A 17614-nucleotide genomic window follows, 5' to 3' on the forward strand; every position below is an offset into this window, starting at 1 on the left:
GCAGGTCCAGTGAACAAATTCAGTTGTTTCAGCTTAATAGAAGGCTGGAGTGAGAAGAAGATATAACTGCTGTTTTCGGGGGCTTCATGGGACAATACAGAGAGCAGAGGCAGACTTCTCCCAGAGGTACACAGCAATAGGACAAGAGGCAACAGACACAAGTTGCAGCAAGGGAAATTGTTTATATGTTAGGAAAAAAAGTCTGATGAGGAATCAAAGGATAAGGAATCTTTTATATCCTGATTTGCAGGAATCTGCTGTTACCCAAGCTGAAGCAAACACAAGAGCAACACACATTGAAAACAAATTCCTTGACAAGGGGGAACTGAACAGTAGTATTTGCCCCCCAAAAAGTTTACTTTTCACCATGGTAAAAAAGAATCTGGGCTAAACATTTGGATTATTCTAAGACTACAATATACAGTGGCACATAATAGCAGACAAGCTACAAAAGCCAGCTGAGATGCAGTATTTAATATTCACAGCTCTCACCATAGTACACCTTGTTAAAGGGCCTTGCATGCAGATGATCACTGAAAGATTCACCACATTCACCACATCAAACACTTCTGGTCACTTTTTTTTTTTTTTACAAACACTAACCTTGATCATTGTCCAGCAAGTTTTCTACTGCAGTTTTCCAGAAGTGCCTTTATATAGAGTTAGTCAAGCAGAATACAGACCTTCCACTTAGAGTAGTAAGTGAATGACAGGAAACATGACAGTTCTTTTTCTGTTATCTCGTGATCCATGTAACCATCGTTAACTACAAAGATTTAATGAGTAAGGATTAATGGTGCTCTGTGATAAAGGTGAGTTAACCTTGTACTTTTGATTACTTACAACAACTGCAAACAGAGTTTCTGCAAGGACTGGAAACTCCAGAGAGCATAAAATGACCGTTAGGAAACTTTCTGTCCCATAACTGAGTGTTGGCTGCTGGCAGTTGTTTCATGGGAGACACCCTAAACAAGTGAATAGCATTGGAAAAAATGAAACTTTAATTTGTTTCAGATGCAAGAGCCAAATTCTTTTTTTCCCCTCCCTTATTTCAGGGAGGAAACTTGAAAGAGACATACCAGCCCTGATCCAAAAGAGAGGCTTGTGTGTTACTCAAAGCAGGCACTTTAAATGTCATACAGAGGAAACGACTTCTCATACCAGAACAGGAAAACACCAACATTTCAAACTGCCTATTCAAAGGAAATGTAAAGAAGATTAATATTGAATGGGAAAACTATTGAAAGAGGCCCCAAACACCAAGCCTGAGGACTTGTGTTCTCCACAAAGACACAGCAAAGCCTGCCAGGTCAGCTCTGCTTTGGAGTGAAAAGAGAGGATATCTGTCTCTAATATAGAAGCACTTCCCAGCAGTCCCCAAAACAAAACTCATCCTTCAAGCATGAAAAAGAACATGCCAGGATATTTCAGTTAAGCCACATTTTCCATGTATTGATCCAGCTTGAATTCAGTGGAGCTCTCTGCTAGCTTGTACCGACTGATGGCTTGGCTCTCCCATGTTCCTATAAGGGCAACTGCTGCAGTGCAACAGCTCATGTAAAAGATGCAAAGGATAGTGAAGAATGCATAGAAACAAAAACAGATCCAGAAAGGACTGAGGAGAAAAGATAGAATGCATGACTCTGTGACACAGAAGTGTAAAAATGCAGGTAGTTCACGAGGCTTAACTCAGAGGCTATAAAAGTGACGAGCACTGGCCTTCCATTAGCAGCCATAAGGCAGCCATCAGGTTAATCACTACCAGAGCGAGACAACCTCTCTGGGGTCCTTTACCAGGGCTACAGCAGCACACAGAAAGCACATTGTACAAAAAGCCACACATGGGAAAAGTGTTATTAGTGCAGCACTGACCAGGCTAAAAGGTTGGGGAAGAGGTGGCCAGGAGGAAATGCCAATGGAGGAGTCGTGTGTATCAACAGCTCAGTGTGCACAGTGCAGCCACCTCTACTGAACAAGGAGTTTCACAGAGCAGCAAGCTGCTGAAACATTTCAACACCGTCATTGTTAAGGGACTTATCAGACTGTTTGGTTATGCTACATAGCAAGTCAGAGGTGACTACCAAAGTGTTACACCAAAAAAGGAATCCTATGGAGTTTAAGATTAAATTTTATAATCCCAGCATTTAGAGGCAACATAATTTTGAAGTCCATCATTAATTTTTCTCCACTGAATCAGGTCCCTTTATTTATAACAACTGCTGTATTGTCATTTTTCTGGCAGTCACAGTTTACCCTGGTACACTGACAGAAGTCTCTGTATTTAGCATGTCCATGCCATACCAGACTCTTCCATTACAGTTGAAAATTGGGAACAGTAGAGTTAGCTTTTCTTCCAGGCATCCCAGAGTAATTATTTTCTCTTAACACAGTTCAGCCTGCTTGAAGCCTCAACCCCTGAAGTATTAAATATCACCAGTGCTCAAATATACAGTGTTATTTCTGTGACAAAGCAGCTTTACGCTATATTGCTCTAATGTCTGAAACCAAAACTCATCCTATTGGAAGACAGTATTTATAGTTAGTTTCTCTCTAACAACCCAGAATACAGTGGCATCATCACTGTAGCACAGGTATATTTCCCTGGTGAGGCTCCCACAGATAAGGTCTAATTACAGATTTCAGCATCTTGCTGCTTCAGAGCATTTCTGTGAATCTAATCTATAGAGAATTGAGTACTTCTCAGCAATGAATTGAGGTTCCAGAAAAATCTTAGTATTGAGCCTTTTAAATTCCATCAAAGCCTTCAAGTTTGAAGGAGCCTTGTGCACGTCTCCCCTGCAAGAATCAAGTTTCTGCATTTTCAAGTACAGCAATTTAACTGTTAAACTCTGGCTCTCAAGTTTGGAAAGTTTAACCCAAAGCTTTCAAAAAATACTGTTTGATCTTTCATAAATGTTGATAGACAGCAAGACAAGGAGCCTTTTTTTCATAGTGACTTTCCTGAAGAGCAAATCAAGCCTCTGGGACCCAGGAGAGAGGGATTTCCAACACAGGCAGCTGCTGGCTCCGTGTGGTATTAGAAGGGTTAAGGAGCCATCTGCTGGCAGCTCCAACAAATTGTTGAATGCAAAGCTAATAAAATTTCAATTACAAATTAATTATGTACAGTGCATTTAATTATCCATGGATTCAAACTGTCCATGGATAATTCAAATGAAGCACTTTCGCAGGGGATATACAGTCTGCTACATATCTGCCAACAATTTAAATTAGATGCCAATGGATTCTGGGTGTCTGATCTGTCTTTAAAAAAAAGAAAATAAACAGATAACTCCAAATACAGTATGTTGAATTTCATCATCTTGATGTGTGTCAACACCAGAAAAATATATGCAGGCCACCTTATACATTTAGGTCATTGCCATAAAACAGAAAACACAGGAAAGTATCTCTTTGAAAAAGAGCCAGAACTGAGGTTATTCATCATATTTCCACTTACCCAGTAGGGAAATGAAGTGGACTAAAGAGACAGCAGGTGTGATAACAGTGAGCATTCTTCCTTAAGAGTTTAAATGAAAAGTATAAGCCGATTAAAAACTTGAGGCTCCATTTTAGAGGGCTGCTAAGCACAGAAGCCATCTCTGAGCCAAATGGGGAAGACCTGACACATTCCCAGCTGCAGTGGCCCCACTGAAGGGACAACACAGTTCCCTTTGAAGTACACAAGCAGAGTTCAATCGTTGCCAGCAGCTTTTATAGCCTCCATAACCTCCCCCTATCCCTTATTCCCCATCACATCACACTGCATCAGACACACAGGTGTGGAGAATATATTGCAGAACAGCTCCATGACTCCCCAAACTTCATACAGCTGCATTACCTTGCAAAGCAAAAATACCAGAAGAGGACCGTTCTCCTTAGGAAGCAAAGGCACAGCACCTCTTTGCATTAACGTTAGTGTGTGCATTAGCAGAGAAGTACCCCTTGTCAGCAGCTGAGACATTAACAGGGTCATAAACACCAGCAAAGTGGGGAGAAAGCACCACAACACAACAGCAGATCCCACAGAGTCTGTTGGGGTGGTCACGTGTGCTCAGGTCTGTAAACCTGAGCAGTCAGCGTGCCACCAGCCCAGCCGTCACTTGGGGGAAATGCAGGCTTCAAGGGGAAAGATCTCCCACTGCCTCATCTCCCACCTCATGTCCTATCTAGCCATGCACAAAGCAGGTTGTTATCTTACATTTCAGAAGGTGAAAATCATCTTTAGAAATATCAGAAAGCCCCAGCTGATAATCCAGTTATTAGCGGTGCTGAGTTCAGGAAGGGTCTCTGAGTCAGAGCTGCCCCATGTCCCAATAGATTTCATAGTGACTGCACAAAATGCAGATGCAGTTCTTGAAGAAGCTGTAGGTTTCTTTTAGTAACTTAAACTACAACCTATATTTTTTCCTTTCTGAGCCTTAATTTTACAAAGAATGCCAGTTATCCCATCTGTGCTGTATGACGATGCTACCACATTACACTTCTTTCACCACTTGTTTCCAAACCTGTTTGCAGATATCCAGGAGCTAACCAAGTTCACCTGCAAAGTGCAAATCACTGGGACTGATTTGCATTTCCTGCAGGTGTCTAAGCCCTTGACTAGCAGGATATTCAGCAGAAAATACCTGAGTCTAAGGCTGCTGCACAACTCTGTTCAATGACAGTCACAAACTTGCCCTCTCAAATGTACTTTGCAGGGTCTGTGCAGGCTTAGGAATATGCCAAACATAACTCTGAAAATAGATAAAGAGGAGATAGAGAAAAAAATAATCTGCCCTTAATATCTGATAATAATATAATCAGATAATAATACCTGGCAGATATTATTGCTGTAGAATTTTAATCTGTCATTTCATTCCAGCTTGTGTGCTCTATACACTGCTGGACTGAGTTACCTCTGAAGTTTTACATGCAGATAATCATTCACATAACTGCCTAGGTCCACACATCAGTTTCTGCAGGATTTTTGTATTATCTTTCATGACATATTTTTATTTTAAAATCCTTATTTTTAATGCTGAACATTTGAGTTCTTGCCTTCCAACAAAGGAAAAAGCTCAGCTTTCCTCAGTGGAACTGTTCAGAACTTGGAGGTACCACTTGACATATTCTAAGACTGATGAGTTACTGCAAATAAAGTGTCACATGCCAAAGATGGCATTGTTTCCACTTCACCTCATCAGCAGCACAGCAAACAAGTTTAGCAGCCCTCATCTACAATTGTTTTCCGCTCTCTTTAATCCATTTTTATCGTACAGACACACACACACTTGGTGCTTTTGAAATGCATCCATAAAAATGAACTGTGGTGCTTTGAAGAAAGATGTTAATGACTTAATTCTTCCTGCACTGGCTGTCAATCAGACACTGAGCTTATGATGTGTATAACCTACCAATGTTGTTAGCTTCTTTCCTGGAAACAGCAGTTTCAACTGGGGGTGGCAGAAGGCAGGACAGAAGAATGTTCTCTGTCTCTCATTACCCGTCTCTCCTCGAGCCATCACTTTTGTTGCTGAGCAAACTAGCACGGCTCCGAGAGCCACTGGAAAGTGATTAAAATTTGGCAGAAGAGTCTCTAAACCACTGGCGTTTCTATAGCAATGGTGAGAGCGCAAGATGTGAAAAAGCCTGTAGCATTGCTGCCATCCTGCTGTGAACCAGAGGTATAGTGCCTCTGACTCTGGAGCCAGAAAGCCCATTTGTATTGACCTCCCCCTTCAAATTTAGCAGGTTCTGTTTTAAATATTGGACTAACCACAGATAAAATGCTATTTTGTAATCCAGAAGATTGCATACCAGCTTGTTTTGCTTAAAGATGAGTACCCTTGCTTCTCATGCAATAGCCTGTCTTGCCTGTCACCCCATCGGTATTGCCCTCAGAAAACCAGAGAGGGATCCTATGGGCTGGGGCAGCCAGTCTAAAGCTGCTGCTGGTCTATCTTGTGCCATTGAACTCAAAGTCCAGGCTACCTGTCACAGAACTGCAGGTGAATTTGAGTTGAGAAATTAAAGATAAGCGCAGCAATCAAAAATTATCCGATTTGGGTTGGGTTCTTAATGTTAGATTCCAAACTAGAAACTGTTTCATTTGCCAAGGCTGCTGACCAGACCCAGCACTGAGCATTCCTGGAAAAAAAATAAACCAGGCTAGTTTTAACTGCTGAAATATGGATCCAAAAGCATAATTATAGGCACCCAGGTGTGGAATTGTAGCCATTCTAATCAAGTTATTGCCTTCTCTCCCCCGCTTTCTCTTAGGTGGCTAAGCAATTGCAGCCTTCAGTTGTGTGGATTGGGGAGACAGAAAAAATATTTTCCAAAGGAGGGCGGAAGACTGATGACGAGGTGAGCTGCTCTTTTTTTATTTCAGTGCAGATAATTTCTCCCATCACGTTACAACCGACACAAAAGAACAAGTGTATTTCTCAGCTTAGCACATACCAGAATGACCATATCCGCCAAAGCTTGCTTTATAATAGCTTGTCTCACGTTTTTTTTTCCTAAGAAAGTCTTGTGACTTCTTAAGAGCCCCCAGAGGTCACATTTCTCTCCTGCACCTATACTTGCTTTATTTAAAAATAGTCCAGTCACTGCTCGTCAGTGCACTGAAAAGTAAAAGAGAATAATGAAGAATTTCAAAATACAAGGCAAGAAACTAAAAGTTAAGATGAGCTTAAATCGTTCAGCTCTATTAATTTGAGCAAATGAATGGAGCCAAAGTGAACAACAAACTAACAAGGATAAATTTCCACTGTGGAAACAAAGAACCTGTGTTAAGTAGTTATGTTTACAGATTATTTTCTCTGGGCTCCCAGGAGTCCTATTGCCATTGCTTCCATTCCCTCCTCTCTTGTGTAGCTTCCCCACTAGAAAGAAAATTAAAACACTGCCCAATAGGCACAGCAACTCAACCACCACAGCAGAGAGCAATTCACCTGAAATCCTGATTAGATCCATGCTGCTTGCAAAATATTTTACTTTTAGAGCTCCATGTGAAAAATTAAACCTTTATTCTTAAAGTGGGTCCTGTACACTTAGGCTGTAGGATGGACACAAGTCTGTATCTCGGAAGACCAATGAAGTATCACCTGGGATGAGTCTGTTACTTCTATGAGGGCTGTACGAGCTGATCATTGTGCAGTTATCCATGTCATCTAGTGGTCCCAACAGCAAAAAGGGACCTTTCTCTTGGGCTTAAACCTTGACAGCAAGTGCAGATGGGGATTGAAAGTAAGACTATGAGCCAAAGATTGCCTGGAGTAACAATCATGTTTGTCTGCTTTGATAGCCACCAATAAGGGAAAATTTCTCCCCATGCCCACAGACTCAAGGGTATCACCTCTACTCCTGCTCCACAGTGGGACCTGAGCCCTACTGCCAAGACATACTCAACTCATTATCATGATTAAGCAATTAGCAAAGTTAGGAAGATGCATAGTATGACCATGAGAATAAAAAACACATGTATTATAATTAAGACAAGTTTAAGCTAGAAAATAACTGTGTGACTATCCCAAGACTTCAGGGATTTCGTATTGATTTCAATTTCCTCTCCTCTGTAACTTTCACTCCAAATAACAGAGTTTTGTCTCCTTTCTTTCAATTGTCTGCTACTGCAGACAACAGAAAAATTGGATCACAAATATTGTACTAGCAATGTAGATTCACAGGTGTTTATTATTGCCTTTCAGCTGAGAAGGTTCACAGGACATATTTTCTTCCTTATTGACATTAAGGAAGGCTGATTTGAAACTGGAGCTCAAGTTTCTCAGGAAACTGCATACTATATAGTAAAAAAAAAAAAAAAAAACATAAGGTGATCTAGAGAGTCAAGTTTTCAAGTGAGTGTTGGTGACTTGAATGTTAAGTCTCAATCATTTCTGAAAAGAGGCTTCCAAGTCATTGGATTTCTCTGATACACTATCCTAACCCAGTTATTCACTTACAGCTTTATTAACAGTAGAGTTAATAAACAGTGATTTGACTAAGCTTCTCCAACCAATATTAACTTGAATATAACTATCCAATAACAGATCATGCTCAATACTCATCTGTTTTGTAAATAGTGGTAAAATATTTGTTCTAAAGTCAAATACTAAATCTACTGCAAAGGAGTGAAGCTTGTTTTCCTAGGTCAGAGCCTCAGCAAGCTAGAAATCACAGCAATTAGGGAGTGTGTTTTTCACATTTAAACCGTGGGTAGGAGTTGGTAGATCATAACCTCCAAGAGCTGGGAGGATTCCACCCCAGGTGACATACCCTGGCAATTTTTCTTAACTGTTAAGGTTCATCAAATACACAGGTCCAAGCAATGTTTCTTCTTGAACTCGAAATAAGAATTTTCTTTTTTAAATGAGTTGTTTCCTTCCTGCTTTTCAACAGCAGGACCAGCAAATTCAATAAGGAAAGGCACTAGCACAAACCCACAAATACATAAGCAGAAATCAAGTGTTTACCTGACTTTCAGAAGACAAGAGGCTTTCTACTTAAGTTGACCATCTAGTCCGCTTATTCTAAATGCAACAAGACTACTTTAAAAAGCACAAAATCCTGTTGTTTCTAGTGTGTCTACATATAGCTTCACCTCATTAACTGTACTATCAGCATTCAATAAATACTCTTTCTTCCTTGTCTTCACATGTACATGCTGAAGATGAACCCAAAACGCCTGGAAAAGATGCTCCCCAAATTCCTACAGGCTGTGAAAGCACAAGACAGAGTGCTGCTAGTGGGAACCACCACCCGTCCCTTCGATGCTAACCTTAAACCTTTCTGCCAAGTCTACCAAAAAATTATTCTGATTCCTAGGCCTGACTACAGTTCAAGATTAGGCAAGTATTTCAAGCAATCCTTCTGATTACTGCTGTTTAAAATCCATGCGTATTGTCTGGTTATCCTCAGAACCGACTTTAACCTCAAAATTTGTACCCCAGCTGTGAATTTTCAGTTAATTTCTGTATGGCCTAAATTTTCAGTTCCTGAAAGTTTAGGTAATACTGATACAGGCTATCCCAAAAATCAGATCATAAAAGTGGAAGTTGGGAGAAGGGTTTAAAAAATACTGTTCTGTGATGATTAGCATTTCTTCATGAGTTGTTTATTGTGCACTGAGTTTGTTGCAAGCTGGTTTTTGACTGTAGGAAGGATAAGATCCTATTTCAATACACACTTTCTATTTTAAGCTTTTCTTTTTACACAAGGATTCTGAATTTGTTATTCCTATCTGGTTTCCATACTCTAAACAATACACTTCAGACATCTCCATAAACAGAACCATGTCTGAAGGATTGAGTTTTGTTACTATCAAATACTATTTTTGTACGTACAGTTCTTGCAGAAGCATCTGTGATTTTGCATGTCTAATCTATCAGCTGGCGGTATGGATAGGCCCCCCTGAAGTCTGACAAATTCATTAAGGACCCCATATTCTTGGAACCAAAGCTTGTAACAAAAAACCTAACTTTTAATAGGCTAACTTGCATGGGTAGGATAAAAAGGAAAAAAGGTTTGGGCTATTCAGAATGGCATCAAACACTCCAAGTTAGGACTCTCAAGGGTGCGTTTCTTCTCCCAGGGGCTCCTAGCATGAGTCTCCCTATTGATCACCATATCAAGGAAAACAGAATCCAATCATACCACTAGTCTCTGAAGGATCATATCCCAGAAGAATACAATAGTGAAGGAAACCACGTTCAGCTCAGGGACCTTGCTACACAGTTGTATCCTGACTACAATATTGTTCCACATAGTCACCTTATTACAAAAATCACGCAACTGTATTGTGAAGTCCAGTTTATACTCTTTGTGTGGAGGCAGCCAAGGTCCTGCGATGATCCACATTTGGGCAAGCTCAAGACAGGTTTGGCTACCCAGCACGTTGTAAATCTCTCCCACATTCAATAATTTTCATAGTGTGGATGGGGAATGGTCTCTAAGCAAGCAACCATGTGTTTCATGTTATGTTACAGCTCTGATAAATCGCTAACAGATAAGGGACATGAATAAGGCCTAGAGAAAGGAGGTGATGGCTGCTGAATTTAGCTCTCTTCACTTCTGGGGACTGAGTTGTCACATTCTGGGATTCTCACCACCAATCAAAAAGAAAAAAAAAAAAAAAAAAGGAAAAAACCACACAACAACAAACAAACCAAACAAACAAACAACAACATAAAACCCCCACAAACACAGGAAAAAAAACAAAACAAAACAGGGATTTCAATTGCAAATTTAAGAATGCCCCAAAAGGTTAACTCTTAACATTTTAAAGCAAATTAAGCTTGCAGCTTTACTACTTTGACATTGTCCCATTTAAGACAGCATTTGGCTTGTTCTTTAGCTCTGACCTTCCGTGAAGTTCAATGGTAATATGATCTTTACAGTACAGAGAATCCACCTTCCAATCTTGACAATTTTCAGTGCCTGACATCCAATTTGAGAACTAAAACTTGTTTTGACAGAAAAGCCATGACATAACAAATATTTGTAGCCACAGTGCACAGCTACCTGTCTGCTACAACCCTTTTGTTACAAACCAGAACATTCCCATCTTTGCATGATGGAAGCAGCGAACACGCACAGGAAATCACTAAACTGGAAAATCTGTGGTCATATACTGGTTTCTTGCTATTAATCACCCAGCAAGTCAGTACCTCACATTATGCATGATCCTACCTGCAACAGAAGCTGCAGCACAGAATATATGGCTGCGCAGAAGTAGCGCTCACTGTTGTTTGCATCAATTCCTCTTCTATGAATTAGTGATTCAGCCAATAATTATTGAGCATAGATATAATTCAAGTGGAAGATCACAATTTGCCAGAGTGAAAAATGTAGTACAAAGCTGTCAATAGTTATGGGCACAAGTCCCTAGTATTGACATTGCAGTCGAAGGGTGAATAAAGCAGGTTTTTTTCTATTACATGGCTGCCCCAACATCCAGTACCATTAACTGTCCACTCAACATTTTCATACTACATACAAGCATTCAAACACACAATACTCAAATCACAAATTGTCTTATTCAAGAACCTTTTTAATCTCTCTGCATAATACTTATTTTTTCCAGATGTTTTCATAAGGCTTTAAGGGAAAGCATGGTGAGATGACATTAAAGTTTTACTAAGTTCCTCTGAGGCAGACTTACTTTCCAAAAACATTTATTATCCTATTAAACTGTCTTTTTGGAAGCAAAATCTCAGTCACTTCAAACATTAAAAAAAAAAACCCTAATGTCACAGAAGTTCACAGCTCAAAGATAGAAACAGGTTCACCATTTAACTAACAAGCAAAATGCCAATCACAGAAATGTACACCTGGCCTTGGCAACATGTGCCTGCATAGCTGGAAGCCTTTGGCTTCCAAACCAGACACTGAGTCCCCATAGCAGCCCTCAGTTCAGCAGGAGCAACCTGTGATCAGGGTCACAGAAATAAAAACAGGCTGTTAATATAGGTACTTAACTCTGCACACCCAAATGGGAACATTCTGGACAGATTCTGTGTATGCACACAGGCATACTTAAGTAGCTCTTTCCATTTTTACACACATATCCACCTCACGTCATGTGCCTCTAATGACTTTCTGAAAAAGTACTGACTGGTAGCCAACAAATTATAACTAATAGTTAAGGAACAGATGTGCCTAAAGGCTTCTGTGCTACAAATATGTAGATGAAAGGAACAGCAAACAAGGAAAATTTGGATCTTGGCTTTCCTGACTGATATCCCTTATTTTCCTGTTTCAGTTTCAAAGTGCAAAAATATTTCTCCTGCTGTCATTAATGCATGTCTTTGGCGTTCTCTGTGTTGTTTTTTTCTCATGAACAGTGTTATGGAAACACATCATCCTGCAGAATGGTGGAGTGATCACCAACTTGTTGAACATAAGCTGCCTAGCAAACCTGTCTGATGGTTTCACCCAGGGACACATCGTCCAGGTGGTACAAGATGTCCTGACCGAGCTACGTCTCCTGCAGATGACCAGGAAGCCACTGAAGACTGAGGAGTTTGTGACACCTCTGGCCAGACAGGACCCAGTGTACAAAGAGGAGGAAGAATCATTTAAGGTGACATTAAGAGCTATGTTAACTGGTTGTCTTTCATCATCCCTGCCACATCCTTGTTTGGGCACATTTGATCTAGAGACCTGATAACTCTGCTGATGGGTTGGCACATCATTATTTGAAGGATAATGTATGGCTCAACAGCACCCAACACTCATCTCTCCCATTTTGGGATGTTTGCCAGCCCAGGCCTGTCATTTGCCAGGCAAATGGTCATTATTACAGGCAGCAGCTCTGCATGGGCAACACGCCCAGCACACTGCTTTGCTGAACCTACTGCCCTCACCCAGCTAATGTTGAGCAGAGCAGACTTCACATGCACAGATAAATGATGCAGGTGCCATTAGTGAAGTGCATCAGTCCTCTTTCTTTCAGAGCTGGTGTGTTTGGCCAGCCTAGCTATATTTGCTTGAGAAGGCAGCAAACTTGGACATGTGGGGTCTGCAGGGTGGAGATGTGGTTTTAAGTCCTTATTTAAAATTATTTCAAACAAGAATTTTCTTCATTTCTGGGTTTAAAAACATTAGTTTCTGCCTCCAACTCCATCTCACCCTACCCACAGGGACCATAAAACTGTGAAGACAAAACCCTAGTGCATTTGGGACGCATTACATATACCTTAAATATACATGCATCTCCCTGCAAGCAACTTCTTTTTCCATATGTAGCTCAGTAATAATTGCTCTTTATTTCCCTAGACCAGGGTTATCTTTATGTAGTGGTTAATTCTGCTTTCACTGTATTGCTTTTGGTTTTACTATTGATGGGAACAGTTTGTTAGGCTTAAGTACAGGTCTGTAATTTATTTACTGTAGTGACTTCAGCATAGCTTAGGGACAGCTGAAGTGGACCTTGAACTAGCTAGTTGAATTCAACACTACAACTTAGCAGCACTAGCACCCCAGAAAAATGTCACAGCACTCGACTAAGGCACTTCAGGTCTACCAGACCTAGTAAAACCCTTGGCCACCCAAAAGGGAAACTCCTCCATGTACTAAGGAGCTGCAGGAAAACCAGACCAGGGGCTCCAAAGGGGATAGAGGACTTCCATACTGAAGCCAAGAGACCCCAGAACTTTCTCAGTCCCATGCCCCCCCCAGCTTCCACTCAGACCCCTTTATAAACCATCCAAGTTCTTCCAGCTGAAAGGTGTCCTTTTCATACTGCTCTTTGAATCCCCACAGTGCCTCACATAATAAACAGGATGCAATTTCTGACAACTTTGTCCAAGTCTTCTTCCACTGCTAACCTAATGATAGTGCATATTTCTCCCAGCCCTGTTGAATACTTTCCAATTTGCATTTAGAGCCATTTGGCTCTACTCAACATAGGCAGCATTTGTGATATTTGGCAAATTACTCTCTTTTTCCTCATGCTTCCTATTTAAACCAATATATTTCCTCAGAGGAAGGCTAATAGTCCAGTGTTGCAGCAAGGAAAAAAAATCCTATCATTCCCACCTCCAAATGGTAATCCATTTGTACCCTGAAACATGAGAGCTAGTATTTAGTATGAGGTTAACTTGAAAATATTATTCCACTTACTATAAATATGCCTGTTTTGTACAGCACAAAGTATGTGGGCAGCACTTCATGGTGATCATGGCTAAAATGATACTGTCCTCAGCATCCCATGGCAATCATTTCCTTGCATTAATTATAGCCCTTAAGAAAGTATTTCCTTTTATCTGTTTCAAATTTGTTCCCCTTAAATGTCATGGAACCTTGCTCCAGCACCTGTAACACAGCACAGGGGAAGAGGATTGTCAAAATGGCCTCATGCATTAATTAACTCCAATATCTTCATCTCTTCTTGCACAGAAGTCTCTCCTCGTGAGCCTCTAATCATTGCCTCTTCTGTTGCTTTGTCCTTTTTGAAATGGGGCAGCTAAAACGCAGTATTCAAAGTGAAAATTAGCACTGTGATAAATCTTTGATTTCTATTCACTGGAAGCATGAATCTCCCTGTTTGACATTTATATTCTGCCAGTGTTCCAAAATGAATATAAATAATGCAAGATTTGCAATAATATGATTTCTTCATTCAATTTACTCAAATTTCTGCCCCAATTATACATCCACATTTTTGAAATCATAAATTATTTCACCAATGCAATTGATAGAAATCCTTACACAAAAGTAATGTTAGTCCTAGAGGAGCAAAGGGCAGTCCAACTAGCACACTAGTTCTGTCTGGCAGCAACCGCTACAAAATATTTACAAGACATAAGAAAATCCATTCTGAAGAACTGCAAACATAATTCCTCCAGCAAGCAAAGATTTTCAACTCTGATCAGTCACTTACTGTCAGTATCTTAGATTCCCAGTTCAGATGCTAGTGCATTAGTGGTAAATCTACGTTTATTTTAACCATATCTGAGGAGTCAGCTTTGTTAATCTAATACAGAAGCTCTGCTAGCTAAAGAGTCAAAAGCAGACGTCATCCCATGCAAACAGGCAGGTAATTTACTGTGTTGAAACATGCAAAAAGAAATGGGAATGGAACAAGAGAAGACAATGCAAGTCAATCAGCTCCTCCTGCTGCATGCAGAGTACCCTACCAGCAACTCAGAATAATCAAAAAGATGACCTCCCAACCTGCACCCACCAAACAGCACTTTCCATCCTGCCAAGTTCCCAGTGAGCCTTTGGCAGGGGTTTGTTATTCTTTCCATTTCCCACTGAAGGTGGACAACAGACATGGAGCCAGGGGGGGAAATAGGATTTCTATGGCCTCATGGCCTGTCACACATGGAAGGTCAGAGACATTGCTTCATCACTAAATATTGCCAGGGAAATAAATTCCTCCCACAGTCACAACCACCATCTTGTCTTTTATATTCCACTCAAGTGAAAGACCATCAAGAGCCATCTCCAGGCCTCTCCCTGCCCCATGTTGTCCCAGCTGCATCTGTTCTCCCCAACACAGGAATAGCTTGGCCTGAGACCATCTTCAGGACAGCAAAATACGGTTGCCCAGGCCACTTCTCCAGGAGCCCAGAGGTTCCTCCCAAACGCCTCCCATGACAACATCTAGATGTCAATACATGAGAGATTGCATGATGTTTTAATAAGTGGAGTCAGGCTTCTTGGAGGAGGAGTGCTCAGCTAATTTGGGCAATTAGAGCAGAGATCACAACGTTAGGGCTGCTCAGCAGCCAGCTGGACATTTGACAGCTGTCAGACTTCATTGACCTGCTGACAGCATTTAATCTGCAAGACAAGAGGTCCAAATAGAGTACCTGTCACCAGCCCAGAGGAAACCTTTAAGAAGCGTGACACCAAGAAGGACCATCTGAGGCCAGGAAAGGAACATCAGGGTTTTTTCTTCCCTATACACTTCCACAATATCTCTTCTCCCAGCTAAGTCTCTTGCTGCTGCCTGTCACATATTGGGGAAACCAGACAAGGCAAATTCCCAGGGGCAGCCTTACCAGGCTCAAGCTGGAGGCAGCATTACGGATGAATCGTATGGAAAAGGCAGACTCAACAAGATGCCACATTGGTAGGAAAGTTGACAGGCTACCCAAGTGAAAGGCAGAGGAGATGCAGTTGTGGCATTAAATAGCAGTCTGTGGTCAGAGGAAAGACATTCACTCCTAGTGCAGTGCAGGGATGAATATGGTCAAGAGGAAAAGCATTTTATCAATCACATCAGGACCTAGCATTTTAATGTCTGGTGTAGGCAGGACTTTGTTGACAAAGGTTCCTGTATGTACATAAGGGGAAGACTAATTCCTACACACTACTGACTTGAAAGCACTACCTTCTCCTTCATTTTACATTATTTTCACATGGCCTAGAACTGCCTTGTTGACATTACAGTCCAGGAGCTTGGCAAGTTCACAGAGAGACTATACCAAAATCATTTACAAGTCACGGGACTGTGAACAGGCATCTGAAAGCAATAAACAGGTTTTTAATGTTCAGGGTTTGTTTTGCTTCTTAAGCTCTCTCAATGAAATAAAAACTGTCTGGACTGATTTGCAGGACCATGAGAAGTATATGCTTTGTCTGTTGCCAAGTTTCAGACCAGAGGGAGTTTTGACAAGAGCTATATACCTCGGAAACAGGGTTGATCATGGAAGTTCTAACATTTCCATAACTATAGCAACACAAATGGCCCAGCTAAGTATTCCTGTTAATGAGACACACTTCAAGCAAGCAATTGCTGTGCTTCTTGTTATAATAACGTACTCAAGAGATCTGAGGATTTAATTTCTGCTTCTCCACAAGCCAGCTAGGATTTTAAGAGGTTTGGGTTTTTTTTTTTTTAAAGAATGCTCCATTTACTAGTAAAACGTTTAAGTGTTCTCTTTTTTTATTTTTTCTTTTTCAATTTTAATAAAACATAAACATGCTTTCTGATTCTGCAGGCTTGGTATGACAAGACACCGCTGGGTAGAGCACGAATCAGAGCACTGGCAGACAAGGAGAAAGAAGGAAAGGGAAAATCAAAAGCAGGAAATAAAAAGAAAAAATAACTTCTTCAAGAATTTTGCATCTGGCAACATCAGTCACCGCTCTACTCCACTGAAAAGCTAGAGACATTAGGAAAGTAAAAACATCAGAATAATGCACCCTCAAGCTATAGATGTTCCATGAAAGATAATTCCTTTCTGAATGAGTTTTTAAAAGTTAAAAAAAACCCCATACAGATGACTCATCAATGTGACATGTAGCTCTCAGAGGATGAAGAGTTAATGACCACTGACTTGCTCAAGCATTATTTATTCTACAAGCTTTTAGGGGGCAGAGAGGTTCATTACTCAGGACTGTAACATGCCATCAACTTTTAGGCTATACTCATTTATTTCAGCAAGTAACTCTCCTTAAAAATTGATGTCACATTAATGTCTTTCATTACTTTAATATCCTATATGCTTTATAAAACTAACTGCTTTATATATCTGTAAGTCTAATGTGTTACAGTTCTCAATAAAACTATTACAGCTATAAAGACTGCTTTTTAATTGGAATGGATTGTAAGACACTTAATGCAATCTACCACAAGCTGAATATTTACATAGCCACACAAGGACCAGCACTGTTTCACCTTTTGATGTCTCAACACAGACAAACTCAGATGTGTGGACGTTAAAACATTAATAAGCAAAACAAAAGCAAAAAAAGTTGTCAGATAGTGTTCATCTTGGTGGATGTCCTGAGAATCTACTTTGCAATAGAAAACAGTGCCCAGTTACCTGTTTACACAAATAGCAATGTATCTGTTGCCTGAAAAAGCCCATGTGTAGCAGAACAGCAGCTGTAGTGGCAATCTGGAACAGGCCTGTTGAGCTTTCTAAAAGGTTGTTTCATGTTGTGTTAAACCAAATCTACCTAGACCTGCTTCTAAACCCAGTCCTGCAAGCTCCGTTTAAGTAGCCCACTAGTGGAAGTCTGCTCCATCACATCCAGGCCCCACGCATGAAGCAACGCAGAGATGTAACCCATGGGATCCCAGTGGCTGTTCCTATATGCTTAAGCAGCAAAATGTGAAGCACTGTGGAAGAAGTCTTCTGCACAGAAGGACCTAAGACACTGGGAGGCA

At 40.7% G+C, this 17614-nt stretch overlaps 1 protein-coding gene across 2 annotated transcripts in view; it reads left to right on the forward strand.

Moving 5' to 3' along the window:
* IQCA1 (IQ motif containing with AAA domain 1) overlaps positions 1 to 17023 on the forward strand; it is a 106783-nt gene extending 89760 nt beyond the window's left edge. For both annotated transcript variants that reach the window (XM_065069173.1, XM_065069172.1), the window contains 4 exons: positions 6262 to 6348; positions 8657 to 8834; positions 11829 to 12067; positions 16440 to 17023. In XM_065069173.1, coding sequence (XP_064925245.1) covers positions 6262 to 6348; positions 8657 to 8834; positions 11829 to 12067; positions 16440 to 16547 — 612 coding nt within the window. In that variant the 3' untranslated portion in view covers positions 16548 to 17023. The remainder of the gene's footprint in view (positions 1 to 6261; positions 6349 to 8656; positions 8835 to 11828; positions 12068 to 16439) is intronic.
* The last annotated feature ends 591 nt before the right edge of the window (positions 17024 to 17614 follow it).

The sequence above is a fragment of the Columba livia genome, chromosome 7, assembly GCF_036013475.1.
Source record: "Columba livia isolate bColLiv1 breed racing homer chromosome 7, bColLiv1.pat.W.v2, whole genome shotgun sequence".
In the NCBI taxonomy this organism is placed as follows: domain Eukaryota; kingdom Metazoa; phylum Chordata; class Aves; order Columbiformes; family Columbidae; genus Columba; species Columba livia.